The 27614-nt window shown below is 46.0% G+C and overlaps 1 protein-coding gene across 1 annotated transcript in view; it reads right to left on the bottom strand.

The window, feature by feature from the left end:
- Positions 1 to 27614, bottom strand: part of SCAI (suppressor of cancer cell invasion) — a 132253-nt gene that overhangs the window by 15200 nt on the left and 89439 nt on the right. The window contains exons 4-14 of the mRNA XM_040962981.1: positions 23618 to 23713; positions 23036 to 23122; positions 22117 to 22215; positions 18348 to 18444; positions 17385 to 17483; positions 17115 to 17267; positions 14996 to 15097; positions 14679 to 14780; positions 13678 to 13756; positions 11933 to 12032; positions 8371 to 8452 (exon numbers count right to left, since the gene is read on the bottom strand). Of these exons, the coding sequence (XP_040818915.1) occupies positions 8371 to 8452; positions 11933 to 12032; positions 13678 to 13756; positions 14679 to 14780; positions 14996 to 15097; positions 17115 to 17267; positions 17385 to 17483; positions 18348 to 18444; positions 22117 to 22215; positions 23036 to 23122; positions 23618 to 23713 (1096 nt within the window). The remainder of the gene's footprint in view (positions 1 to 8370; positions 8453 to 11932; positions 12033 to 13677; positions 13757 to 14678; positions 14781 to 14995; positions 15098 to 17114; positions 17268 to 17384; positions 17484 to 18347; positions 18445 to 22116; positions 22216 to 23035; positions 23123 to 23617; positions 23714 to 27614) is intronic.

Below are 27614 nucleotides of genomic sequence, written 5' to 3'. Positions count from 1 at the left end.
GAATCATCGGACGGAAGATCTTCCTCTCTGTCTCTCCTCTCTGTATATCTGCCTTTCCAATGAAAAAATAATAAAAATAAATCTTTAAAAAAAAAAAAAAAAGAAAGGCAGAGATAGAAATCTTGCATCTACTGCCTCATTTACCAATGTCAGCAACAATTAGTTGGAGCTGGGTCACACTGGAGCCAGGCGTTGAGAGCTCTATCCTGGTCTCCCACGGGAATGCCATGAGCCCAGGCACTTGAACCATCACCTGCTGCCTCCCAGGGCACATCAGTAAGAAGCTGCAGTGGGAGTGGAGAAGCTGGTCCACACACCACACACCGCGAATGTGGATGTCTGAAATGGCAGCTTAAACCACTGTGCTGCGATGTACACCTATGCCAGACTTCTACCTTTTTTTTTTTTTTTAAGATTTACTTATTTTTATTAGAAAGGCAGATTTACAGAGAAGCAGAGTCAGAGAGAAAGATCTTCCAACCACTGGTTCAGTCTCCAAGTAGTTGCAACAGCCAGAGCTGAGCCAATCGGAAGCCAGGAGCCAGGAGTTTCTTCCAGGTCTCCCACACAGGTGCAGGGTCCCAAGGCCTTTGGGCTGTCCCCGAATGCTTTATCAGGCCACAAGCAGGGAGCTGGATGGGAAGTGAGGCTATGGGGACATGAACGAGTGCTTGTATGGAATCCCAGTGCATGTAAGGCAAGGACTTTAGTCACAAGGCTACAGTGACTTTTATCTTGAACACAGTGTAGAGCAGAGTCAGCAGAGAAGACTCAGCCACCATCCTTGGGGAGGTTTGCTCACAAGGGCGTATCTCTGACTGCCTTCTGCACTTAGCTGTGCAAGTGTGCCATAATCAGCAATACTGGGAGGAGAGGTGCTTCAGCCTGGCCCGCTCTGACTGTTGCAGACTGCCAGCTAGGCTGGACACACCAGATGCTGGAGGTTCACTATCTGATTTCCTTCTGGGGGGCTGACATTTCAAGCTGGGCATGGTAGAGTGCTCATGTGACCAATGACTAACAAAAATCCTGGACACCGAGTTCCTAACGAGTATTGCTGGCAAACAATATTTAATTGGTGTTACTCCAATTTACAGACAGGGGATCCTGCTGATACATCCCGTGGATTCTAGGGGAAGCCCACTGTAGGAGCACCCTCACAAGTTTGCACCTCATTTTTCTTAACACTGCACCCCTGTTCCTTGGCCAGTTTTGCTCTACATCCTGGAGGTAGGTATCTTGTCTAGGGCGTGGTCAGCAATTAACTAAGATATTCAAAGTGAGCACCAGAAAACAGAAAGCAGTCAGGCGTGCAGGTATAAACAGGGGAGCTGTGGCACAGAGACAGTGACATCAGGAAACTGAAGCTTAGCAGCAAGCAGCAGAATCCAGAGCCCCTCCACGAACCGGACTGCTGAGGGCTGAGGGGGGTCCAGCGGAACAGACTGACGTCAGGGTCTCTGCTCCAGGCTTCACGGGGGACAGGGCACGGACACGGGAGTGAGGTGGCAGCACAAGGGCAAACCAGTGCCATGGGTAAGAGTGAACACCCCACAGACTGCACACTCCCACCCCTGCCCATGCTGTGAGCATGCCTCATGGGACACTGTGGGGATTTTCCTTAGGGCTGGGCTGAGCTGAGCAACAACCAGAAAGAGACAAAGAGAGAGAGAGAGACAGAGACAGAGGCAGAGGCAGAGAGATAATTCCCGAGGGTTGTCTCACCCACTCCATTCCCAGAGCACAATGCTAACTGGGTACGACCTCTGCGAATCTGGTGCAAACGGATGCGCACCCTTTGTGAAGGCACCTTCATCCAGGCACTCAAGATCTCACAAACAGCAAATGATAAGCAAGACAATGGAATGTTTTAAAGAGAACACAGGACTTGTAAAAGTGAAAAATACCCTAACCAAACAAAAATTCAACTGCTGAGTTTAGTAACAAGTTAGACAAAGATGGAAAGAGAATGTAGAAACTAATAGGTAGATCGAAAGAGATGAGACAAACAAAATGACGCAAGAAGATCCAGAAGTGAGCTTGGGACATGTGGAAGGCAGTGTGCAACGTGTGCCATGCAGCACGACTCATGCTGAAGCAGGGAGGCCAAACTACCACGGCTGGGGCTGCGCACCACAGCCCAGCAAAGGGAAGAGAGGCTGCCAGGCAGAAAGGGGTCTTTTTTTTTTTTTTATAAGATTTATTTTGGGCCCGGCGCGGTGGCGCAAGTGGTTAAAGGTCCTCGCCTTGCACGCCCTGGATCCCATATGGGCGCCGGTTCTAATCCCGGCAGCTCCGCTTCCCTTCCAGCTCCTTGCCTGTGGCCTGGGAAAGCAGTCGAGGACAGCCCAAAGCTTTGGGAACCTGCACCCACGTGGGAGACCTGGAAGAGGCTCCTGGCTTTGGATCGGCACAGCACCGGCTGTTGCGCTCACTTGGGGAGTGAATCATCGGACGGAAGATCTTCCTCTCTGTCTCTCCTCCCTGTATATCCGCCTTTCCAATGAAAAAAAATAATAAAATAAATCTTTAAAAAAAAAAGATTTATTTTTATTGGAAAGGCAGATATATAGAGAGGAGGAAAGTCAGAGAGGTAGATCTTCAATCCGATGGTTCACTCCCCAAGCGGCCCCAATGGCTGGAGCTGAGCCAATCTGAAGCCAGGAGCCAGGAGCTAGGAGCCTCTTCCGGGTCTCCCCCATGGGTACAGGGTCCCAAGGCTTTGGGCTGTCCTCAACTGCTTTCCCAGGCTACAGGCAGGGAGCTGGATGGGAAGCAGGGGCACTGGGATTAGAACCAGCGCCCATATGGGATCCCAGTGCATTTAAGGCAAGGACTTTAGGTGCTAGGCTATTGCGCCAGGCCCCAGAGGCGTCTTATGTAGCAGTTTTGTGTTGAGGATGCCTTGGCAGACCGGGGCACCCTACAGACGGCAGTCAGAGACCTCAGAAGAGGCTGTGCCGACAGATATACCTGCATTTACAAACACTCAACTCACTGCCACTGGCAGGGACCCAGATCTTATAAATATTTAGGCACTCAAAAGGATTTTCTTCCAAAGAAAAGAAAGCTGATCTAAAAAAATATATTGCTTAACTTTTTTTTTAACTCCCATTACTGCTACATTATTATAAGTAGGCCAACCTCCTCTGGCAGGACACAGACCCTGCAGGTAAGCGCAAGAAGCATGAAATGAAACAGCCAAGAGGTCATGGAAAGTGTCCCACTGGCATACATTTGACATGGGTTGGGGGCAGAACAGACTGAATCAGTTCACGTCATCCTCTGGCAAATCCAAAAGCCAGAACAGAATGTGGGTCGAGCCAGGTTCGGTTGCAACAAAAGCAGTACACAACATGGAATGCCAAGGTGAGGTTGCCTGAGCCAGATGCGACTACAGCACCCAACCAGCACACACGAGAACCAAGAAGGGAGGGGGCAGAACTGGCAGGGGAATATGGGCTCCTCTTGCTGAACAGCTACTCCCACTGGAGAGCATGCGCTGGGATGGGAGCAGACCAGACTAGGCAGGGCTACGACACCTGTGTGCCTCATGTGGCCCAGATCGGGGAAAAACCAGGCTGGGCTGATTATTCCTACTGGTGCAATCTACAATTAGAGTGTGTGAGGGTTGTTTGGGCTTAACCACAACATCAGCTGTCAGAGGCTGGCATTGGGGGCTAGTTCTGTCAAGTTAAACCACAGAACCACCTGGAGAGTGCATAATCTGGGAGTGGCCTGGGAGGGAAATAGTGGGCTCCTTCCTCTTGGGTTGCCACCCCCTATGGGAGGGCACGAAAACCAGGACAGGGGCTGGGGTGCCTAGACAGACACCCAACAACATCCGTGAAGGCTGGACAGTTGAGCTGGTTAGATGAACAAGGTTTTAATACCCATTGACATGTATGAGAGCAGAAGGGAATGTGGGACACACTGGCAAACCAGGGCATGGTGCGGGCCTGGTGGGGGTTATTGTGGGTCGCTCCGAGTAGGCTGCAGCTCCCACTGGTTTATGTGAGGGCCAAGTACACAATAGGCAGAACCAGCCTGGACTGCAACACCCATTGGTTCCAGAGGAAGACAGGGATGGAAACAGAACCAACCCAACAACTGCAACCATCCGCTGATTGGGGTAAAGGACTGTGCCAGGCCCTGTGCTTGCTAGCACATACAATAATCAGGTCTGGGAATACCTCAGACAAAGTTTCTTTGGGGATCCCCCCAGTCGAGCTTTCGGACTCAGAACGCTAACCATCAAATGACAGGCAGAACAAGTCAATCAACCACTTCAGCTATATGTTGGCAATGAAAATACTGGACAAACAGAGACACTATGATGGACTATGTCGATGAGTGGAATCTCCAACAACCGTATTGTGCTTGGAGTGGTGTGAGTGGCAGTAATTCAAAACTGTTGAATAATCAGAACCACTTGAGCAAGACTCTCGGAGCATGCCCCACACCTGGGACCTGGGGTGGGTGGGAGACTGGGTGGGTCCTCTTCCTTAAAATCTCCTTTTACAACAGATATATTAAGGAAATAATATGGAACTAACTGTCTTACCCATCTTCCTGTAGTGCTTGAACCTTTTTACCCTAATTATGTCAAGACTGCTAATAAATAAATAAATAAATAAAAATAAGTAGGCCAACCAAATGGCCTAGTTTACTCCAGCAGACACCTAAGAGCCACACAGGGGCCACTCCTGTCACACAGACCCCAATAGTTTAATCACTTTCCACTAAAACATGGTACAGACTTGCTGGGGTCCTGGCAGTGGGTGTGGAGGACACAAAGGTGTGAAGAGAACTGTTCCATTGTAGGCAAGGCCACAAGGAATTTCCTGCTGCATGGCAGGGCCCTGCTGATGTCTCTACAACCACCTGAAGGCAGTTCCACCTTCCTTCGCACGGACACTGGACAACCCACTGAGAATCCTGTATTCTATTTAGGCATTGTCTGCTGCTGGGAGTTGGTCTTTACTATCAATGAGAGCTTGGAAGTTGATGTTGGCAAAAGGGCCTTTTACTACTCATGCTGTCTAAGCTGCCCGCACTGACAATATGTTAATCAAGGGTGTTAAGTCCCTGGGTGTAGTGGGAATCTATGTTTAGGGTTCTTTTCCTTCTTTCCTTCATCTTTAGGTCCCTCCTTCTGTGATGCATTTCCTCCCCTTAACTGATTCAAGACTAAGCTGTAGAATGAGGATTGCAGAAGGAATGCTACCGATTGATATGTGCCGTTTATTGAGAACTTCCTGACCTCAGGATTAGGACGGCTGATATCCTGCCTCAAGGTGAAACAATTGGCAGAACTATCCTTAGGAATGCCCGCCTGACCAGGTGTGGAAACTCGGTGCCAGAGTTTGTGACTGCTTCTGCATAAAGAGGACAGCTTTCTTGCATTGTCCATTAGCATCCTGAAATTGTAGTGGTCCCTTTCATTTCTTTTTACACCTACTCCTCACACCCCTCTGGAGTTCCGAACTCGGCTGGAGCTGGACTCTGGCACAGACTGGTGTGCAAACCTCTTCGCAATGGTGCTAGGGGCCTCAGGAAAGATGTTTTTGCGTCCACAGGCAAAATGTCCTTAAATACGATGGAAGGTCAACAGTGCCTTTGGTTAAGTCATTCACTGTAACATAACGTCAGCTGCGTATGGAGCCTACAATGTGATGTACTGAATGAAGCCACTGCCTGCAGTGAATTCTAGTGGCTCCACTTCCATCCAGTTTCCTGCTAATGTGTTTGGGAAAGCATTTCAGGATGTTAAAGTCTGTGGGTCCCTGCATCCATGTAGAAGATCTGGATGAAACCCCTGGCAACCATCTGAGGAGTGAACCAGCAGATGGAAGATCGCTCTCTTAAACAAACAAATAAGCCTTTTTTGAAAAAGCATAGGTGTATATGAACACATACACGCGCACAATTCAGAAGGGGAAAACATGCTGCTAACACAGTTACAGTCTTCTGTGGTAAATGTGAATAGCCAGGAAAGAGGACCTCACAATATGGACAAGAATTACCCAACTAGATGCTATGGTTTAACTGAGACAAGGCCTAGGCCATATCCTTCCAATTTTCCTGTTTAGTAGACTCCTTCCTGAAATGTGAAAAGTAAGGATGACAATACTCTGAGAAAAAAAGGCATCAGGATGATGGTGCAGGCAGGGCTGCCAGGACTCTGCTCCACTTCCCATCTGGCTTCCTGCCAATGCATCTGGAAGGAGTGGAAGATGGCCCAAGTGCTTTGTGCAAGATCCTGATGCAGTTTCAGGTGGCTGTGCTCAGCCTGGGGGAGCCGTAGCCATGCAGCCTTCTCGCGAGTAAACCAGCAGATGGAAGATCCTGCTCCCTCCTCTTGTCTCCCCCCACTAATTCTGCCTTTGAAACAAAAAAATTTTTTAGAGGTTTTTTTAAAATTTTTACTTGAAAGAGATTTGTAGAGAGAGAAGGAGAAGTGGAGGAAAAGATCTTCCATCTGCTAATTTTCTCCCTAAATGGCCACAGTAACCCGAGCTGGACTAGTTTGAAGCCAGAAGCCTCACCCTGGTTTCACGTCACCTCAGCTCTGGTGGATGCAGCAATTTGGGGAGTGAACCACTGCAGGGAAGACTTCTCTCTCTGCCTGTCCTTCCTGGTAAATCTATCTTTCAAATAAGAATAAATAAATTTGACAAAACAATTCAGGGTAGGTGGAATACTGTTAGAATTAAGAGTTTAATTTGGGCCAAGCACTGTGGCCTAGTGGCTAAACTCCTCGCCTTGAACGCACCAGGATCCCACATGGATACCAGTTCTAATCCCAGCTACTCCACTTCCCATCCAGCTCCCTGCTTGTGGCCTGGGAAAGCAGCGGAGGATGGCCCAAAAAGCCTTGGGACCCTGCACCCACGTGGGAGACCTGAAGGAAGTTCCTGGCTCCTGGCTTTGGATCGGCACAGCACTGGCCATTGTGCTCACTTGGGGAGTGAATCATCAGACAGAAGATCTCCCTCTCTGTCTCTTCTCCTCTCTGTATATCTGATTTTGTAATAAAAATAAATAAATCTTTTTTAAAAAGTTTAATTTAACTAAACATGAAAATTAAATGAAAAACATATTCAGCTCTCTTTGTTACCAGACATTGCCACTGTTTTCTGGAAACACACCTACAGATACGGCTGCTTGGCTTAACTGCAAGAATGGAGACGTGCAATAGAAGCGATTTTGTAAGTGGCACATTGGTGTGACCGGCATGCTTCTGCACATACTGTTCACTGATTAAGCGTTCTCACCAGACACAAAGGACTCTAAAGGTGATGTGTTGTTGCTGTTGTTTGCAAATTGCTATAGTTGGAATTCTAATGTTTAACCTTAAAATGTTGACTGATGGAATTCTCTTTTGCCACTAAAAATACTACTTCAGGGGCTGGTACCATGGGGCAGTGAACTAAGCTGCCTGCTCTGCCACCTGTGGTGTGGCTAACTCATGTGCATGCTGGTTCAAGTCTTGGCCGCTCCACTTGCAATCCAGCTCTGCACCCATGGCCTTGCAGAAGCAAGGTGGTTTAAGTGCTTGGGGCCCTGGCACTCATGCAGGAGACTCAGAGATGGAGCTCTGGCTGTAGCCTGGGCCAGCTCCACTCTTCATTGTGGTTAACTGCGGAGTGAAATCAGTAGATGTAAGATGGCCCTCTGCTTCACTCATTCTCTGTTAACTCTGCCTTTCAAATAAATTAATGCATCTTGGGAAAAAAAAAGCACAATTGCTTAAATGCCAAATAAGTAAATTAAATTAAATTAAAGTTAGACGTCGGTCACATTCTCAGCATTCAGGGCCATCTACTTTCCTGACTCTCTCTCTCTCTCTCTCTCTCTCTCACTCACACACACACACACACACACACACACACACACACACACACACACACACTCTGTATATAAAACACTATTTCAATATTCAAAGACCATATCTGTATAATGTAAGAAACTTCAAACTATGGCAGCGCAATGTATTGGTGGGAAAAGTTCAAAAATTACAAAGTAAAAATCACTCATGTATACATCTACCTCTAAAATGATGAAGTATTCTTGGTTATACAACGGAAATAAACCTCCCGCCAGAGATCTTGGAAATGTTGAAATTTTTTTTCCCTGCAAGAGGATTTATTATTGTCCTCTCGGAGTGTCCATTCCTGTGTTTTCTTCTTGTTTCTATTCATAGCGCCAGATCCTGACTAGCATGCACAACCTCAAAAGGAAAGAAACACTAAATACAAACTGCAAAATTTAAGAAAAGGAAGCAACACAAAAAGGCCCAAGTAAAGCGGGCACCTCTGGGCTGGGTGCCACTCAGTCCCCAGGTGCACGAGCACCGACAGAACTCACCTTGTAGGCCACGCTATTGGATGAATCCACAATGATGAAGAGAGGCTTCCTGGTGAAAGGATACAGGTCTCCAGGATGAAGGCTGGGAAAACAGCAAGCAACAACAGCGTCACCCACTGGCCACGGCCCAGATGCCCTAGGCCCAAGGTTCGTCCACTCACTGGCCACGGCCCAGACGCCCTAGGCCCGAGGTTCGTCCACTCACTGGCCACGGCCCAGACGCCCTAGGCCCGAGGTTCGTCCACTTACTGGCCACGGCCCAGACGCCCTAGGCCCGAGGTTCGTCCACTCACTGGCCACGGCCCAGACGCCCTATGCCTGAGGTTCTTCACTCTTTTTTCATCACAGCACAAAGATGACAAAGGCCCAAAAGTTATTTATATACTAAAAAATGGTCAAGCTACTTTTATTTGAATAGGACTCACCAAGGTCTAAACTAAAGAGAGGCCTAATATATTTCGAGATGGCTAGATATGGCGTGGAAACCTCAGAAGCTGGCATATAGAACTTGCCCCACATTTCAGAGCTCCTTTAATGAAAATGTTTTGAAATCAAAAGGCAGTAACACATAGTAGTCCATCCCTGAGTCTTCCTTTTGCAGATGTTTGACATTTCAAGCTGCACTTCATTGTCAACAGTGAGTACAGAAACCTCTCTGCTCCTCTGCATTTCCTCTGGAGACGCACGTCAGAATCACCTTGAGGACTTCCGGTGGACACAGCATCACCTGCCCACAGGCCATCGGGTGGACCCCAGGCTGAAGTGCAGGCCCAGGCATTTGAGAGCCCCTGACTGAGGCAGCCAGAATCTTGATGCCAGCTCTTTCACAGGACAATGTGTGTATGTACATATAAACACGTACATATACATATTAATGTAAATGAACGCAGCATATAATGAACTGTCATGTCAATGAGCAGCAACATCAAAATTCAATGTTTTCATATTTTTTAAATATGCAACTTTTAAATTTTAAAATGTGCAAATAAAAATTTTAAAATATGTAATTCAAGTACAGTTTTTTCAATTGAAAACAATAACTGCTGATATTCACATTTTGATTTGATATATTCCTGCCTAGTGATTACCATGACCACGCGAATCAATACCTCCACCCCCACACAAGACCACTGTGTGTGACACCTGCGATCCACTCTGAGCAGATGTGCAGGACATGCCATGGGGCTGCTGACTCCAGCCACCTCCCGTCTTCAGCTGGCCAGGAATCACAAGCTGCTGGCCTTGACCAAGGTCTCCCCTCTTGCCCTACTCTCCACTTGTGGGCAAACATCATTCTTTCTGCTCCCCAAGTTCAACTTTTCAGATTCCACACAGAAGTGAGACTGCACAGGGTTTGTCAGTTTGTCTTTCCTTGTGTAGCTTATTTCCCTTAGCATAACGAACACTTCATTCTATATATACATACAAGGTACTAAAAGTCAAGTTTTAATGTTTGTTAATTTGTTTATTTGAAAGGGAGTATAGTGGAGGGAGAAGAAGAGGGAACCTTTTATCTGCTGCCTCACTCCCCAAACGCCCACAAATGACCCTGCTCTACCCTAGCAGGGGTGAGGGAGGTAGGGGTGCTGGGAACACGGCCCAGCTCCTCCTCATGGGTAGTAGGAACCCAATCAACTGAACCCTTACTGACACCACTCCCTGCCACAGGGTTGGCATTAGCAGGTGCTGTCATCAGCAGCTGGATGTGGGAACTGAACCCTGGATGTTACGGGACATCTCTCTGGTCCTCTGGGAAACAGCCATCCTCACAGTGACAGGTGATGCCTGCTTGTGCTTTTCGTTTGCTTTCCCTGATGATTAGCAACGTTCTACACTTTTTAAAATGCTGATTATGGTTTCTGAGCAAGTAATTTACAACTAAGGGCGACCTCTAGCCACTAGACATGCAACTCAACAAATCCACGTGGAAGCTCTCCCTTCCCTAATCATTAACAGTTGACATTAAAACAATTTTCTTTTATTGGAAAAGCAGATATACAGAGAGGAAAGAAAGAAAGGAATATCTTCCATCCATCATTCACTCCCTAAGCGGCCGCAATGGCTGGAGCTGAGCCGATCTGAAGCCAGGAGCCAGGAGCCTCTTCTCGATCTCCTATATGGGTCCAGGGTTCCAAGACCTTTGGCCGTCCTCCACTGCTTTCCCAGGCCACAAGCAGGGAGCTGGATGGGAAGCAGGGCTGCCAGGATTAGAACTGGCGCCCATATGGGATCCCAGTGTAGCAAGGTGAGGACTTCAGCCACTAGGCTATCATGCTGGGCTCCAATAGTTGAGATTTTTACAAGAAGCATTATTCAAAACATGGTTTCGGGTCTGGCACTATGACGTAATAGGTTATGCTTCGGACTGTGGTGATGGCATCCTGCTCAGGCACCAGTTCTACTCCTGGTTGCTTCTCTTCTGATTCAGCTCCTTACGGATGTCCCAGGGAAGCAGTGGCGGATGGCCCAGATTCATCCATGTAGGAGACCCATGAGAAACTCCTGGCTCCTGGCTTTGGATCATCTCAGGTCTGGCCATTGTGGCTGAGTGAACCAATGGATGGAAGACTGCTATGTCTTTCCTTTTGTCTGTATATCTGCCTTTCCAATAAAGACTGAATAAATGTTTTAAAAAATGTAAAATTTGCACATATCGAGTTTTCTTTGTAATCAGGCTGCTATCTCTCAGATACAGAAACTCCAGAGTGGTTAAGGGCCAAAGCTGTGAAGGTGCTACTTGGTAAAAGAATAAACCCCCAGGTACGATAGCCTAGTGGCTAACATCCTTGCCCTGAATGTGCCAGGATCCCATATGGGCACCGCATCTAATCCTGGCAGCCCTGCTTCCCATCCAGCACCCTGCTTGTGGCCTGGGAACGCAGAGGACGGCCCAAAGCCTTTGGACCCTGCACCTGAGTGGGCGACCGAGAAGAAGCTCCTGGCTCCTGGCTTCGGATTGGCTCAGCTCCAGCCATTGCGGCTACTTGGGGAGTGAACCATTGGACAGAAGAGCTTTCTCTCTGTTTCTCCTGCTCTCTGTATCTCTGCTTTTACAATAAAAATAAAATCTTTTAAAAGATAAGCAAGCAAGCAAACAAACAAACAAACACATAAAAAAGAACAAACCCTTCACAGGCACAGTCCTACTGGAGCTCACCCCGCAGGGTTCACCAGTGCTGCAGCCTCCCAGCAGAGCCGTACGTGAGCAGGTGGCACAGACACTAACACATCATGTGTCGGAGCAGTATTTATCTATGCATGCACTTCCTGTCTCCAACTAGCATGGAACCTTGTTCCCTGACACATCCCCAGTGATCACACAGCCTGACACACAATGGATACTCTATAAAGAATTTGTTCAATGAGCAGAAGCCCCTAATACTAATATCCTGGGCTAAGGAGAGCCTAAAATATTACTGGAACCCAAATAGGTGCTATTAATCATAGTAAACTTGGAAGTTTCCTAGTGCTAGAGACAAGCCCCATTTCATTGCATAATTTACAAGAGAGCAAGCCAGCATGCTATGGTTCTTCTACAAGGGGGAGCGCGCAGAGCACATACCAGTGCATCTCCTTGTGGGGTTGATTCCGTTTGTGGATGGCATCTCCATTGATGATATCCCGGTTACTGTTGGTAAGCACGCCTCCGAAGTCATAAGGGCCTGTAAAACAAAGGGAGGAATCCCAGGCTTCAGCTGGAGTGCTGGTACTGCCATTCCCACACAGCACATGGGGCGACCCTCTCACTCAAGGAAGTGCAAGACACTCACAAAACATTGAAGGCATTTTCAAATTAATTTAATGGAATATTGAATGACTTCTGCCCGTTTCCTGATCAACAGCCCTTTAGAAATGTGGTCATTCATCAGCTCTTCACTTGGCTTACTGCGAGAAACCAAACAAGAGGCTACAGCATCCCAGGACTCCAGGAAACCAAAGATGGAAGACCTGGATGTGCAAAGGGCCTCAAGCTTTAAGCAAGATGATTCTACAAAGAAAGCTGCAGGTGGGAATTTTCATCATTTAAAAATATGATCTCAAATAAGACTAAGTGCAAAATTTAGAAAAAAAAAGTAGAATTAGAAAATTCTGACAAATTTTGATTTTCCCAAAAAACACTGCCAAGATGTAATATGTGCAGAATCCTTTGTTATCATAATTATATCAGCGACTTTAACTCTGGGTTTGATGAGTCTTTCCCCATTGGCTATTACGCATTAGGTAAACTTGTCATTATGCATTAGGTAAACAAGGCGATAGTGGTGTGTTGGGGTAATCTCTCTCACGGTACGACTTGTTTATTACCTACACTGCAATGAACAAAGGAGAAATAAGAGACCAACATGTTAGGCAGGGAAAACCACAGAAATAGGTATTTATAAATAGAATCACTAACCTCGTTACAAGCAAAACCTAAAAAACGTAAGATTTCTGAATCCCATTCAACATTAAATGCTGTATTCTATCTCTTTAAAAAAAAATAGTCACTGCAAGAGAAGGGCTACCAAGATCTACTTTGCTTTCATTTTTAACATTTTAAGAGAATCTGGAGGTCATGCGGGGAAGATGGCAGGGTCATGCGCTTTATAAAGGAATGCAGATTTCAACAAACAGATGAAGAGGAAAACGTCACAGATGTCAAGAAATGTTTTTCCCCAGATAAAGTATTAATTGCCTTTTTGACTCATTTACTCATTGATTTCTGGACAGTTTTGAGGGTTTATTCTGAAATAACATCCCAATATTGTATAGACTGAATCCAAAATAAATAAGAGGAAAGGACAGAGAACAACATCTTTCACAAGGACTTGAACTTCCAGTTACAAAACTGTACTGATTTCTACAAGGACGTCTGGCCGTGGGGCAGCCACTGAGCATATCTTCCTGTGATGAGAAGCATTCTACCGGCTTGATTCTACCATCATACTTCTCAAATTCAAGATGCATATATTATATACATATATATATATATATACACACAGGCACATATAAAATAAATATAGTATATGTGTATGTGTGATGTGTTACACATATTTCTACAATGCTTTTAGCAGATTTGATAGCAAAAGCATGCATTTAATAGCTAAATTATCCAATGATTTTTTGTACTTCAAGACAGAATCTGCCATCAAATACAACAGACTGGGGTATCTGCAAGATTGCCAAATTTAATAAATAGGCCAGGCTGCAAAGTTTGGAAGCCTTGCTGGCAGTCTTGCGAGGGTCTGTGTGCTACGAGCCATTGTCTTGTAGAAAATAAAGAGAATTCAAGCCCTGCTCACGACAGGGAGCATTCCTTTATTGTACCTTCACTATCAGAACGACCTGTGGGGAAAACACCGGTGGCAGACAGGTAAATCAGAAGCACACTGTTGGCAGGCAGCTCCTGAAATGACAGATAATCACACATACAAACCGACCTGCAGGAAGGGCTGCCCAGCGGCATTCAGACTTCACAAGGACGTTGTCAAGGAAACAGGAACCCAAGTCAACCACTTCCCCTCTTGTAAACAATCACTCTTGATGGACTGAGGTACACCATCTACACTGCACCAAGTCATTCACAATCTACAATCCAGAACAACTGCCACATATTGCGAAGACACTCTGTTACTAAACCTCAGCATTTGGAGAATACTCTCCAAACACTCCAAAAGGAAGTCGTGGCTAAAGGTGGGTGGGATGCGGTGGAGGGAGGGTTTTAGGAGGAATTCTGATTCTCCCAGTTGGTTCAAATGACAAAATGTGGCAGAGATCACACGCCTGCACACTCAGGTCTGTTGGCCACTGCATCAAAGTAGCAGCAGTGCAGTGACAAACGCCTGGAGGCAGAATGGCACTTGATGTTCCCATTCATTAATGGGAGGAACAGTCAAAACAGTTCTTCATTTTTCCTATTTTACTTAAACTTTTTCTGGTAAAGATTTACTTATTTACTTAAAAGGCAATGTTACAGAGGGAAAGAGAGGGGAAGGGAGGGAGGGAGAGGAGAGACCTTCCATTCATGGGTTCACTCCCCAAATGGCTGGAGCTGAGCGATCTGAAACCAGTAGCCAGGAGCTTCTTCCGGGTCTTCTGTATGGGTTCTGGAGCCCAAAAACTTGGCTCATCCCCTATTTCTTTCCCAGACATATTAGCAGGGAGCTAGATCAGAACTGGAGCAACCCAGAATCCAACCGGGGCCCATAGCGGGTGCTAGCCCACAGGTGGTGGCTTTACCCAATATACCATAGTACCAGCTTCTACTTAAACTCTTGACCCCAACTTTCAGTGCACAGACTCTCACACTCCACTTGGGGCACACATACCTTAAAAGACGCTGCTAAGAACGTGTACAGCTGGCTGAAGGTCGGCTTGTAGAGCAGATACTTGTGCGGGTTTTCTCGTCGGGTCGGCTTGTCGCCCGATTCCTACATTTTCCCAGAGAAAACACTATCATATGGGCTCCATTCAATGCAGGAACTGTCGATGCTGAGTTTTGCTACCCTGTACCAAACACCCTCAGGACTTGAAATTCCTCTGACTGCCTTGAGGTCCCACCAAGGGGACTCTCTATTCGTGTGGACAGCACTGGCTGAGAAACAGGCTGCATTCCCCGAAGGACCCAAGTGCAAGAGAAGGTCACCTGCATTCCTGGCTTATTCATCTGGGAAGCTAAGTTCATGGGCTCCCTCTCCAAGGCTTGTAACATCCGGAACATGTCAACGGTCAGTTCGCTGAACTTCACCTGTAAACAAAGCACATGTGGTCACGATTGGAGCCAGGAGACTCTCAACTCTTTAGCAGCACGTGTTTAGTCCTGATGTCTCACATGCACTTAATTATGCAGGGCATCATTCTGAATTCATTATGAAAACAAACAGGTTGGAAGAACTCTCTGGCGATCCCCCAAAGTGCTTGTTCAGATCCTGCATCAGCACGTTTAATATTTGTGTTGATACACACCTCTCCACCTCGACACCTCTACTTAGCCTCAGCTTTATTTTCAGTTTTAAAAACAAAAGCAGTTGCAAAACACAGAGACTGTATCAGCTTCTACATTTACATTAACTTTTGGTGAATCAGACTGAAATTGGGTTGTAAGCACTATTTTACAATCCCTTCAACACATGCTGGCATGTTGTGGTTTTAACAAGGTATCCTTATCTATTTTGAGAAATATTTATATAGAACTTAAGGTAGGCACATGAGAATTTTTAAAGTATCTGTTTCTATAAAATAAAAAAAGAAGTGTTTAGTCCAAGCAATAATCTATTTATGAAGGGTTATTCACTAAAGTTTCAAACACCTAATTCATTTGTTGCAGTTTTAACCAGAATAAATAAAAATTGGAATTCTCCTCAATTCAAATTTAAGCAAGCAAAGTTTATGAAGCTGAAATTTTCCAAATATGGTTGACGGCTCAATAAAGCATGACCTGAACCACTGCACAGGGCCAGACACTTGTCACACAGCTACTTCCCTCCTACCCCCTCCATCCCATAGTCTATTTGAAAGGCAGAGTTACAGAAAGAGGGAGAGAGTCAGCTCTGTTTCTTCCATTTGCTGGTTCACTCCCCAAATGGCCACAATGACCAGGACCAGGCAAGGTTGAGGCCAAGAGCCTGGAACTCTGTCCAAGCCTCCCACATGCATGCAGCGACCGAAGTACTTGAGCCAACTTTCATTGCTTTTCCAGGTAAAGTAGCAGGTAGCTGGACTGGATAAATTTGGACTCAACTGGTTCTCATATGGGATGCCACTACTACAGATGGAGGCTTAGCTCATGTCAACTGTGCCATGAGGCCAGCCCTATAACCACTTCTCTTACACTATTTTCATGTCAAAAAGAGTACACCAGGGCCTGGCACAATGGCCTAGTGGCTAACTCCTTGCTTTGCACGTGCCGTGATCTGATGTGGGTGATGGTTTGTGTCCCAGCTACTCCACTTTCCATGTAGTTCCCTGTCTGTGGCCTGGGAAACCAGCAGAGGACGACCCAAAGCCTTGGGAGACTGCATACAAGAAAACAACCATGACCACTGTAACGATTTCTTAAAAGAAGGAAGAAGAAAAAGCCCTAATTTATAAAAGAGGTTTCATTAAAAGTAAGGGGAGCAATGCCAGACCAAGTTCTGGCATCTCTGCTTCCAGTTGCAGCTTCCTGCTAATACACCGTGGCAGGCAGCACATGGCAGCTCAACTGCCAGGGGCTCTGACACCCAGCTGGAGACCTGCCTGCAGAGCCAGGCTTGGCCCCTGCACCCACTGTGGGAGGCCTGGCTGAAGCTCCTGGCTGCTGGACTCAGCCTGGCCCTGCACCAGAGGATCTGGACAACCAAAATATGGAAGATCTCTCCTCGGTTGTGTCTCACCTTCCCTCTTGTAACTTTTTCATAAAACAAAAACAGAAACTAACCTTTCCCTTCTTTGAATTTTTGAAAGTAATATACAGAAATTATGGAGTTTATAGTTACAAAGAAGATACTTAAAATCCCCCACAACTCGGTCTTAATTGGTAAGATATTTTCCCCCAATACTATGCATACATATGTATTATCACATTCCAACATCTGTGAAATAATTGTTTCCAGATCAATTCACTTAAGGTATCATGTCTCCCTTCCTAAGTTGTTACCATGTCTATACTCCATGCCACCTGGACATATAACACAATTCACCATTTCCTAACAGGTGACTGTGAACATGAAAGGCACTATTTTTCCACCGGAATTTTAAGCATAATTTCCTTCACAATTCTTTACCTGATTATTACAATTACCAATAATGAGTGCATCTGCCAGCGATAACTGTCCCACAATCATGCCTTGCTCCAGCAGTGGGGCCCCTGTTTCCGTCAGGCGGTTGGAGGTGATAACTATGGTATTGTCATCGTTCAGGACCATCACGGGGTCTGCCTGAAGAACAGGGCGGGGAGAAGTGAATGATGGAAGCCCTTGCTTCTTGACACACACGCCCCAGTCACGATCGCCTGCCTTACAGCCACACACTCACCCAAGTTTACCAAAACTGACCTCAATGAAAGCTGCCACTTCCTGAAGCACCAAGTTCCACTCCACTTGATCCTCGGTATTAAAGCGGTGAGTATAATCCTCAATTTCATCTGACAATTCCTGGATTTTAAAATATCGCAATTAAAAAGGGTCATTTTAAGGAAAAAACAAAACAAAACAAAAAAACCCGTAAAAAGGCATGGCTGTATTGCGCCGTATTCTTGACAGACACATACACAGTTGCTTGAGACTGATTTAGTGCACAATGTTGATTATAACCAAAAACAGTGAAACCTGCATGATGTGTTTCCACAAAAGGCCGGAACAACACACCTCAAGTAAGCTCTGTGTGGAGGCCCGCTGTCTACGCACAGCTATCTCGGCAGCGGAGTCTGATAGCACCCCATCGTATCTGCACTTAACGCTTTTTGGGGAATGGTCCTAAATAGTAAGTGGGCTTGGAGGACAAGAGAAAAGCATGCAGAGCTGTCTATGATGGCCTCGGCGAGACAGGCACATGATGCCTGAGTATGAGAGACCAACAAGCACGCCTTTGAAATTGTTGGCTGCAGTTGCAATCTCAATCCAGCATGCAGACTGGATACACGTCAAGTGGATTCTGAACACACTTGACTCAGCGCTCTGAATGACTGACGGAAGAAGGATGCTGAGGGAGGGAAAAACTAAACTTCATTCACAATAACTTTGTGAAACATTATGTTTGTCAAACATTTCTCAAACCAAGTTTTATTCTCAAGGCTGTGAAAAAAATTCTTAAATATTTTTCCCCTGCCCCCAGCTGTGAAATAAAAAAATTTTTTTTCAGAGGCAAAAGCAAGGAACTGAGATAATCATTTCTGAGGAGTGCTACATGTGTTGGAAACATGCGGAGCTGGAAAATACTCTCATGACCATTCCGAAATGTGTATACTCTGCTTTTTCCAGAACAAGCCATCTGCACCGGACTGGCGGCGGGGCCTTCACCTTCACCAGGTCCTTCACCACGTCCATCTTGTTGAGCAGCAGACAGACCACGATGAACCTCGCGTAGTATCGCAGCTTCTTTACCACCAGCTCGGGCCTAGGCAAGAACAGAAAACGCCCGCTCGGCTCAGGAATGGGGTGTGTGCCGGTCATTTCTACAGTTTTCCAGGGCCGGAACACTACCTAGACAACGAAGGCATCTCGTCCCATTAGCTTCAGGCTCATTCACTGTTTCCTGTGTACCTGCCATCTTTGGAGGGTTTCTTAGAAACACTTTGTTACTGATTTTTTCCATTAGGTGTACTGTCTTTTCACTGGGAAGAGGGGACTGACTTCACTTACTATGAATAGTACTACCTTTCGACTTGTTCCAACTTTGTTATTTTGTGCTACTCATCCTTTTCTTGGATTCATTTTCCTTCCTGCTTTCTATGGTAATGGTTATCATGTGTTACTGCTCTCTTCATTTTCTGAAATCACACTCATTAAATCACATTTATTAAAAATCTTTTTCTCAGTGTTTTAACAAGTATCTGTACCTGTTGTAGACCTCTTTCCAATACCAAGTGGATCTTATCACAATGATGTAATTCCTTCTCCCCTTCCTTTGTTTGGGTTATTGCTACCTAGGATTTTGTCCCTTTGACTTTACTAACCTCTGTTAGCCACAGTCCTTCTTGCAGTTCTAGCTTTTCTCTTCCTAGTTTTCTTCTGCAACAGAACTAACCATCCTCTGCAGGGTCCCCAAAGCATTTGGGGTTTCCCTGCTTCCCTGACACCCGAGCTATTCATACAAAGGGATGGTTCGTTAATGCAAGATTTCTGGGCTGTGGAACAGACGAGATTTTAGGTTCTCTAGTACACCAGAACACTGAAGTAAATGCAGGGCTTGGGGCTGGGTGTGGCAGGTAAAGCCATCTGCGGAACCTGCAGCATCCCCTGTGGGCACCAGATCACGCCTCAGCTGCTTCTAGTTCGATCCAGCTCCCAGCTACTGGTCTAGGGAAGCAATGCAAGGCGGCCCACACAAATGAGAAATCTGGATGAAGCCCCTGGCTTCAGCCTGGCCTAAGTCCTGATTGTTCCAGCTACTTTGGGAGTGAACCAGCTGATGGAAGGCCTCTCTCCTCTCTGTCTTCCCTTCCTCTTCTCTCTGTAACTCTCAACTTTCAAATTAAGCTTCACAAAAAAGGAGGGATTCAGAACAGAGAGAAAACTGGTAAAAGGACGAGGGGAATTCATATTTGTAGCATTCATCCTCTAATTTTTGATTGACAACAGTAACAGGTACAACAGCAACCACATCCTCAGTACACAAACCCTTCAGGATTACACAACTACCACACTTTCTATGGAGTGCCAGATAGTAAACATTTTTAGCTTTGAAGGCCATATTTGGTAACTGTAACACATTTGTGCGTTCCCTTTTTTCTTTTTTTAAAAAACCCTTCCCAAAGGTAAAATCAATTTTAAGCAGTAAGGCAGTGCTACAGCAGCAAGGACTCAATTTGTATTCTGGTCGTAGCTTGCCAACGCCGTACGAGACCACCACACAGAGGCCGGTAAGAGCCATTGTGCTAAATAGCAGCAAATCACAGATGAAATGTGTCACTGCTATGCACTTACACATATAAGCAGCCATCCCAACCACGTCCAAGAGCCCGCAGCCCAAGGGCCGCCTCCACACCCAACTGTGGAAGCCGAAGAGGGAGCAGCTTTCTGCATTCTCCAACCATCATCAACAAGGGCCAATGCTGTCCATTTTACATGCATATTTCCACCTTACAACGACGTCCAAACTGTCAACACGAATGTCAGCATGCACTCTTTGCAAGCTTCCCCCCTTTGTCCAACCTGCAGGTCTGCTGCTATTAAGACAGGGCTTCTTGAGCTACCCATCTGCCTGGGAAACTGTTCCTCCAGACAGCCAGCGGCCACGTCTCCCACAAGCGCAGGCGTCTTTAGGAGCCTCACCTCCTCCAGGTGTGACTCTGCCCAGGGTGAGCCCTGGCTGTCTAAACAGAGCAGGCTTTGCCATAGCCAGGAGGAAGGACTGTGTGGGCTGACTGCTGGGAGCAACCCTCCTGCACAGAATCCTTAGGTGCTGCGACAGTGCAGAAGAAGGGAACTTGCTCCTTTTCACAGAGAGAAGACTTCTGCCTTTTAAATGAACTGTGAAACGCTGGGATTTATCTGCTGACTGCTGCTGGTTGTTACTTTGGCATCTCTACGTGAGCGAAGAACTCACCCACAATGCCCTCCGCCCCACCAAACAAAGCCCAAGCGCAGAGAACAAGGTCAAGATTTGCACATGCTGGATTACCCCTTGATTCCACTGTACTGGCTCAAAGCAGATTTTTTTTGTCATCCTGCTTCTAAATAAGTCTACTTCTGTTAAGCTGTCCTGCTGTAGAAGGCAGCAAAGGGAAGCAGTTCAGGTATGGTACTTGCTATTAGTGCAGAAAACGACTGCAATAAATCACGCTGTTGGGCTTTAAGTGAGGGGGCCAAGGCCAATTTTCCTTTTGGAGCAGAAAATGCAGAAAAGTGAATTACACAAAATATTTTATTATTGCTTAAAATAGTTCTCTGCCTGGATGTATTCTGAATGCTGATAAAATGTGGCACAGCCTTTTGGATTTTTTTCTTGTTTTTCACTGCATCAAGAATTAAGACAAATTATGTAACATGGACGCAAAATAAAGAAAAGAATTAGAGTTGGAGGGGAATGTGAAGCAGCCATCATGAACACTGAGAACAAAGTAACCAACCAAAATGACAGAAGGTGAAGTCCGAGACTGACAACAAGACATCAGAGGAAAATGGAGAGTCTAACATCTCCGCTCTATCCTGTATCAAGCCTAGACAAGCTTGAACAAGACGTACAGGAAACAAAAGTCGATTTTTTTACAAAACTGGGACTTCCCCCAAAATGTGGCTGTTCGGCTAGGAAGCTTCCAACACGCTTCCTGAGAAACACGCCAAAGCTACTCGTTCCTCCACGGCTGAGAGGATCATTCCACTACGCACTATGAGTTCTGTGGCTGGGAGGACAGAGAACATCCAGACCTTGAACTTTCTCTTCCAACAATTCCTAGAATGCCAGCAACACAGCCTCCCACAGTTCCACATTCATCTGGAATTAATAACATTGCAATCTTCTTGTACAGATGTGTCTGTGGTTCCTACTTAAAGACAATCTTCTGAAAGGGACAGGCCTGCCTTTTTTTTTTTTTTTTTTTTTTTTTTGCCTCTCCTACCCAAGCATCTGCCACAGAGTCGGCAGTATTTCTTCAATAGATTCTTATGGGGAATGAATGCATTCTACATAATTGGCTAGTCTGTTTTTCAGTAGGCTGGCTAACCAACTGCAAAAACCTATTGGGTTTACGAAAGAAACTTTGAAACTGCAGAAGTGAGCAGTCTTCTCCTTGTCCTGCAGGACAGCTGTCAAAAGGCTTTTGAAGACGTATGAATTAAGATTGCAGACTAAATAGGAAGAAGAGTGTCAGCCGGACCTTACTTGGTGGTAGTTTTGCCTCTAGGAAACCAGTGTGACCCCAGTCTCTTACACAGAAATAACTCCCAGCCCTCCTGTGGGCTTTGGCTCGAGCCTGGCACCATGACACCTGTCTCAACATCTACATTATATACAACTTTCACGTGACTTTCACTTCTGCATGCTCTAGAGGGCCTGTCATGTGCTTGTCTGACTGCCACACAGATGGAACGTTCTGAGGTTTATCCTTGGAGCAAAAGAGAGGCATACCTGTCTTCTTTGTTGACTTGAGAATAGTAAGATCGCTGTCTGATGGCCGAGTAGAAGGAGAAAGCTTCATTCAGGTAGCTGGTCTCAGAAGTGCGTAAGCTGCAAGGCAAGAAGCATTGTGAACCAGGAGAGACGCTTGCTTCATGCTGCTTTGCTCCTCTACACGAGGGGATGGGGAGAACAGTCTGAGATCAGCAAAGCAGCACGTCACTGCTAAACGTAGAGTGATAACAATACCCCCAGGACTCCCAAGCCTTTTTTGATGCCAACCTAAAGTAGACATTATTCTCCCGCTTTGCAGGGACTCCTCAAAAAGCGTGCTCCCCTCTGCTCCGGTCCCGAGACCACACTTTGACGGCCGCTCCTAAGCACACATCGGCATCACTGATCCCTTGGCCCACTGCTTCACTTAATTCCTCCCGCAACTCGGAACTGGACTGAGCAATCCATTGAAATCTTCAGGGGATGCCAATGCATCAGTTTCTCTGTCTAACATTCATAGTTTTACAAGGCACTTTCAGAGAACGCATGCTGCCTGGGAGAGTGATTTTAATAATGGAAATGGCATGCCAAAATGCAGGAGAAATATTTTTTTATAAAGTTATACAGAAATTATCCAAGTTTTTTTTTTTTAAACTCTCTGGTATCATTTCTGGATAATGAGATTTAGCATCCCACCAGGAATATGTCTTCATTCCTTGACTTAAGGGCAGGATTACCAAGCTCCATCAAAATTTTTTTGCAAGAATGAAGTTAAAAAAGTAGACCAATTTTGATGCAAAAAAAAATTTTAAAGCAATCCAGAGTTTTTGATCTTCATGATGCCATGCTTGCCTGCAGCAGGGATGCACGCTCTGCATAGCTTTGCAGGCTGGGTGGGAGTAAGGACGACACCTTTATTCTTACCAATGCCACTTACTAATAATGGTAGTACAGCTGCCCGATCTTGGAAGCGATTTCCCCTATTTGCCACCGCTTCAAGCCATACCGATTATCTAAGACTTGTCTGTTGTAGATGGGAAACAAGAAAGCAAAGTTAAGAGGTGATCCATTGCAGAAAGAATCAGATCTGTGATTAGCAAAGCTCATGAATTTTCCATGAGATATCCACATAATCATGCCAGCAGATTTGAAAAGCATTTATTACATGTCTATTTAAAGTATGATACAACACAAAAGGGAGCCACTTTGAGTTCTGGTCACGAAATGAGAAGCAATGGCCCCTCCCCCCACAGCTTTGGCCAGTAACCAACATGCCTTCTAGAATGAAGCACGAACTGTCCCACCTACAGCCAGACTTAGAATCTTCTTCAAGATCAGCTTAAAATACTACATCTTAAAAAGGCTTAAGTACATGGGAAAAAAAATCAAAATGTTTTCATGTTGGTTATTAAGATAGCATTTGGAAGGCAAAGATAAAAGCAGGGGAAAGGGGTATGAGACAGACTGTGACCACTATGGGATGGGCCTCCACATGTCCGCAACTGGAAAACACCTTTACCGATGCTGCTGCTGGAACTTCCAGAGTTTGGTGTAAACATCAAAGGTCCTTCCAAAATACGACTGCCATTGTTTCTGCCCATACTGGGGCAAGTCCCTGAAACGACAAACAAGTGTGTGTTCATTTCAAATCTTATACGCCATTTGGAAATCATGTCTTGGTATGGGTTCAAACTGGCTAGGTACGAAATACTTACCACTCAGGCTTTTTTAAGTAGAAAAAATAGAGAGGGTCCAGCAGTGTGGCATAGTGGGCAAAAAGCTGATACCTGGAATGCCAGCATCCCCCGTGGGCCCCCGTTCATGTCTCAACTGCCCCACCTCCAGCTAAGCTCCCTGCTGATAGCCCAAGAAAAGAAGCAGAGAATGACCCAAGTATTTAGGGGCCTATTACCCAGATGGGATGCCTGGAAGAGGCCTATGGCTCTTGGCTTTGGATCAGCTCAGCTCAGCCGTGGTGGTCACTTGGGGAGTGAATCAGTGGATGGAATATATTCCCCTGTCTCTCCTCCTCTGTATATCTGACTTTACAATAAAAATAAATATTTTAAAAGAGATTTTTTTTATTTGAAAGGCAGAATTATAAAGAAAAGGAGAGACAGAAACAGCAATCTTCTCTCTGCTGTTTCACACCTCAAACAGCCAAAACAGCTGGAGCCGACCCAAAGCCGGGAGCCCGGAGCCCGGAGCCTGGAGCCTGGAACCAGGACCTTCCTCCAGGACGCCCACATGCGTACAGGGGCCCAAGTACTTGAGCCATCTGCCACTACCTTCCCAGTCCGTAAGCAGAGAGCTGGATTGAAAGTGGAGCAGCCAGGACTAGAACAAGCACCCAAGTGGGGATGTGGGCACTGTCAAGTGGAGGATCGGCCTGCTGAGCTACCATGTTGGCTCCTGTCACTATGATTTCTAAACAAATAAACTTTTTTTTGGTTATGAAAAGGAAAGAAAAACCCAGGCAGCTTTTGGAGCAGTAACGGCTCTCTCAGTGGGACCCCGTTCTTCATCAACGCCTCTCCCATGGGGTTTCCAGCTCTCTCATCCTTGTAGGGGATCTTGCTCACACTCTGGTAACTGCCACAAGTTCATCCTCTGCTAAGAGTTCAACAGTGTGAAACCCCTGCTTTAGGAAACACACCTAGAGGTGGGCAAGCAACTATTTTTAAATCCTCCTTCTTGCTGTCCTTGTTTTTAATTTAATCTTTAGTTGTAAGATTGACATATTTTGACATTCTGTGAAACTCACTTCCTATGTAGGAACACACACACACACACACACACCGTTCTGTCTTCAAAGCAGGGGTGTTAATATCACACAGTGTGGAATTCATGAGCATGCTCATAACACAGGGAGAGAAGACAATACGGTCACACACAACAACGCAACATTTGTACACCCAATAATATGACCTGCACAATTTCTAAACTCTATGTATATTAACTCCCACTCTGCTGAGAAAAGAAACACATGCCCGTGTCCTTGGGCCTGTCTTTTGGAGATAAGCCTTCCTCTCAGATAAACACTGAATATCTGGCCATGTGTTCAAGCAGAACATGTCAGACGTGAGCCAGTTTAGCATTTTCACATTCCCTCTGAGATGAGACCATCCTAGGGCTGTTCCTTCTCAGGGACCGTGGAGTGAGAACTTCCGTGGAGCCCCAGGAACGCAGATGATTTGTAACACTAGAGCTGGAGAGGAGTCCTCCTTGAAGCAAGGAGCTGCACTGTAACCTGGGAGTTGGTTATGTGCCACAGCAGCCTGGCTCAGAAGGGCCAGCATGGACACTGGACCAGCAGGTCAGTAACCTAGCAACTCTGGCCCAGGGACAGGGTAACAGGTCAGCACACACAGAGGTGGGAAAATAATGACATACACAATGCCACATGGAAACGCATTTGCCTGGGACAGCTTGGAATACAATGTAAGTGATGGAGCTGAGGGTTTACACAAAGAAGCTGGGAACTGGCAGGTGACTAGGCCTCCATGTAAGACACCACAAGAAAAAGATGAATGAAGAAAAGAGCTTGTGGCCAGAAGAACTGAGAAAAAAAAATCCACACATTCTAAAATTTTGAAGACTAAAAGACACAACTAACTGATCCTTCAAGATGAAAGATGCAATTTAGAGATGCTAAGCACAGCCTCCCTTTCTGTCTGCTGGCTGCCACCGGGTCAGCCAGGATGGAGGCCGGGAAGTCTCTCCAGGAGCAGTTGGATGGGATGAGCTGTCTCTCGAGGGTCCTCTGCTGACAGCATTGCCAGCTCTCCATACTGCACAGGGTGCCCTGATAGTGGCAGGCACCCAATTCTGAAGGGTGTGACCTACAGCAACCTTGAGAATCACGGTGCTAAATGGCTGCGTTAAAAGCCTACAGTCTGTTGTCAAGGAATGGACCAGGCGCCACTTATTACTGGGTTGGTGAAGATTGCATGGACAATATTTTTTAAGATTTATTTTATTTTTATTGCAAAGTCAGCTATATGGAGGAAGAGAGACAGAGAGGAAGGTCTTCCATCTGATGATTCACTCTCCAAGCGACCGCAATGGCAGGTGATACACCAATCTGAATCCAGGAGCCAGGAACTTCCTCCAGGTCTCCCAAGTGGGTGCAGGGTCCCAAGGCTTTGGGCCGTGCATGGACAATTTTTATTGAGGCTGCCCTCATGGATCCATTCCACAGAGCTATCAGAAGAAATCCTGACCGACAGTGGATCACCAAAGCAGCCTAAAAGCATAGTGAAACGCATGGGCTGTCAGCTCCAGGCTGCGACAGAGGAATGGGCTGCAAGTTCCACCGCACTATTGGCTATTCTTGCTGTGACCTGGAGAAGATATGATAACCCCAGCTGCTATGATAACTGTCATAGGATAACTGTCAGTGCTAACACAACTCATGTTTGTAAAACTCCATGCCTAACAAACCACACAGGACAGTCATGGCTACTTAAATGTATTTCGGGTCTGTTAGAATTAACCTGCACACTGGTGCCATGCGGGGTGAACCTCTGACTGTTTTGCCAGTATCCTGTATGGATGCCGGCTTAAGTACCTGCTGTTCCACTTCTGATCCAGTGCCATGTTAATGACCTAGGAAAGCAGCAGAAGTTGGCCCAAGTGCTTGGGCCCTGTGACCATAAGGGAGATCCAGAAGAAGCTCCTGGTTCTTGGCTTCATACCACTACGGCTCTGGGCATTGTGGCCGTTTGGGGATTGAACCAATGGATGGAAGCTCTCGCTGCTTCTCTTTCTTTGTAACTCTGCTTTTCCAATAATAATTTCAAAAATATTTTTTTAATTTTATTTTTGATGATGTTTCCACAGCTGATTAGGGTGGGAAGGGTCCAGGACCTTTGTGTCTACATTATCTTTTTATCTTTTCCTTCTTCCTACATCTGGGTGAAAGGAGAGACGAGGGAGGAGCCACACCCACCTCCCAACAGCCCCAGCACCTGGGGAATGGCGCCTCAACGTCAGCCCAGGTCCCCATGCGCATGGCTCCAGGGTGCCACTCAAGTGGTTTCCATAGTTCTGAAACTGTCGACTTTGCAGATGCAAGGACGAGGCCATCCCTCCAGAGGCTATCCCTCCAGGGTGCACTGCTTCGGTCCACCTCCAAGTCTCTGTTTCCTCAGATATTTGCTGTCATGCTTCACTTGGGTAGTTGATCAATTTGTTAAAAAGAAAAAAAGAAAAGAAAAACAAAATACCTAACTGCATATACTTTTGTGACTGCTTTGTCAAATTATGAAAGTTAAAAGTGCAATAATGTTTGAAGACTTAAGTCTTCAAGTGTATCTTGTTTCACTAAGATAAATTTTGGTTTTATTTTATTAGAAGGAGATATGTCAGGGTTTAAAACATGTGGCACATGATGGAATTATGATTAAAAAAACATGTGGTACAGTTAACATGTAAAAAAATTAATTCTGTGTCTGTAGGACCTGGCGCAGTAGCCTAGGCTGAAGTCCTTGCTTTGCATGCACCAGGATCCCATA

Source organism: Ochotona curzoniae, unplaced genomic scaffold (assembly GCF_017591425.1).
Source record: "Ochotona curzoniae isolate NIBS_2020 unplaced genomic scaffold, NIBS_Ocur_1.0 scaffold_3208, whole genome shotgun sequence".
Taxonomy (NCBI): Eukaryota; Metazoa; Chordata; class Mammalia; order Lagomorpha; family Ochotonidae; genus Ochotona; species Ochotona curzoniae.
This window is presented reverse-complemented; position numbering and strand designations above follow the sequence as displayed.